The following is a 319-nucleotide window of genomic DNA, read 5'->3' as shown; positions in this document are numbered from 1 at the left end:
CCCCGCACCACTGGTACGACGAGCCGCCCTACGAGTCCGACCCCGAAGACTTTCTCATCGGCAAGGACGCCTACAGGTGAGTCTCGAAGGTGACGGCTGGGGTGCCTGAGTCGCCACACGTGCATTTAGAAAAGGCATTTCTGGTAAAGTTCAGGCCTACTTTCTCTTCACTGGGTCTCCGTAGGTATATGCGAATTTGAAAGGTTGGTATGAGCATTGCTGCTTCTGTAATTACATACGCAGGCCAGTGTGCTGAAAATATTGTCTGCAGCTTTGCATGACACGAGACGCGTCTGTGCGAAGAAGGTAAAGAATCAGG

General features: G+C 52.0%; 1 protein-coding gene across 1 annotated transcript in view; it reads left to right on the top strand.

Moving 5' to 3' along the window:
- Positions 1-319, top strand: part of LOC119589141 — a gene marked incomplete at its 5' end in the record, with an annotated part of 121515 nt that overhangs the window by 72160 nt on the left and 49036 nt on the right. The window contains 1 exon segment of the mRNA XM_037937718.1: positions 1-76. Within this exon segment, the coding sequence (XP_037793646.1) occupies positions 1-76 (76 nt within the window).

Source organism: Penaeus monodon, chromosome 25, assembly GCF_015228065.2.
Source record: "Penaeus monodon isolate SGIC_2016 chromosome 25, NSTDA_Pmon_1, whole genome shotgun sequence".
In the NCBI taxonomy this organism is placed as follows: Eukaryota; Metazoa; Arthropoda; class Malacostraca; order Decapoda; family Penaeidae; genus Penaeus; species Penaeus monodon.
Note: the sequence above shows the minus strand (reverse complement) of the source record. Positions and strands in the feature narration are given on the sequence as shown.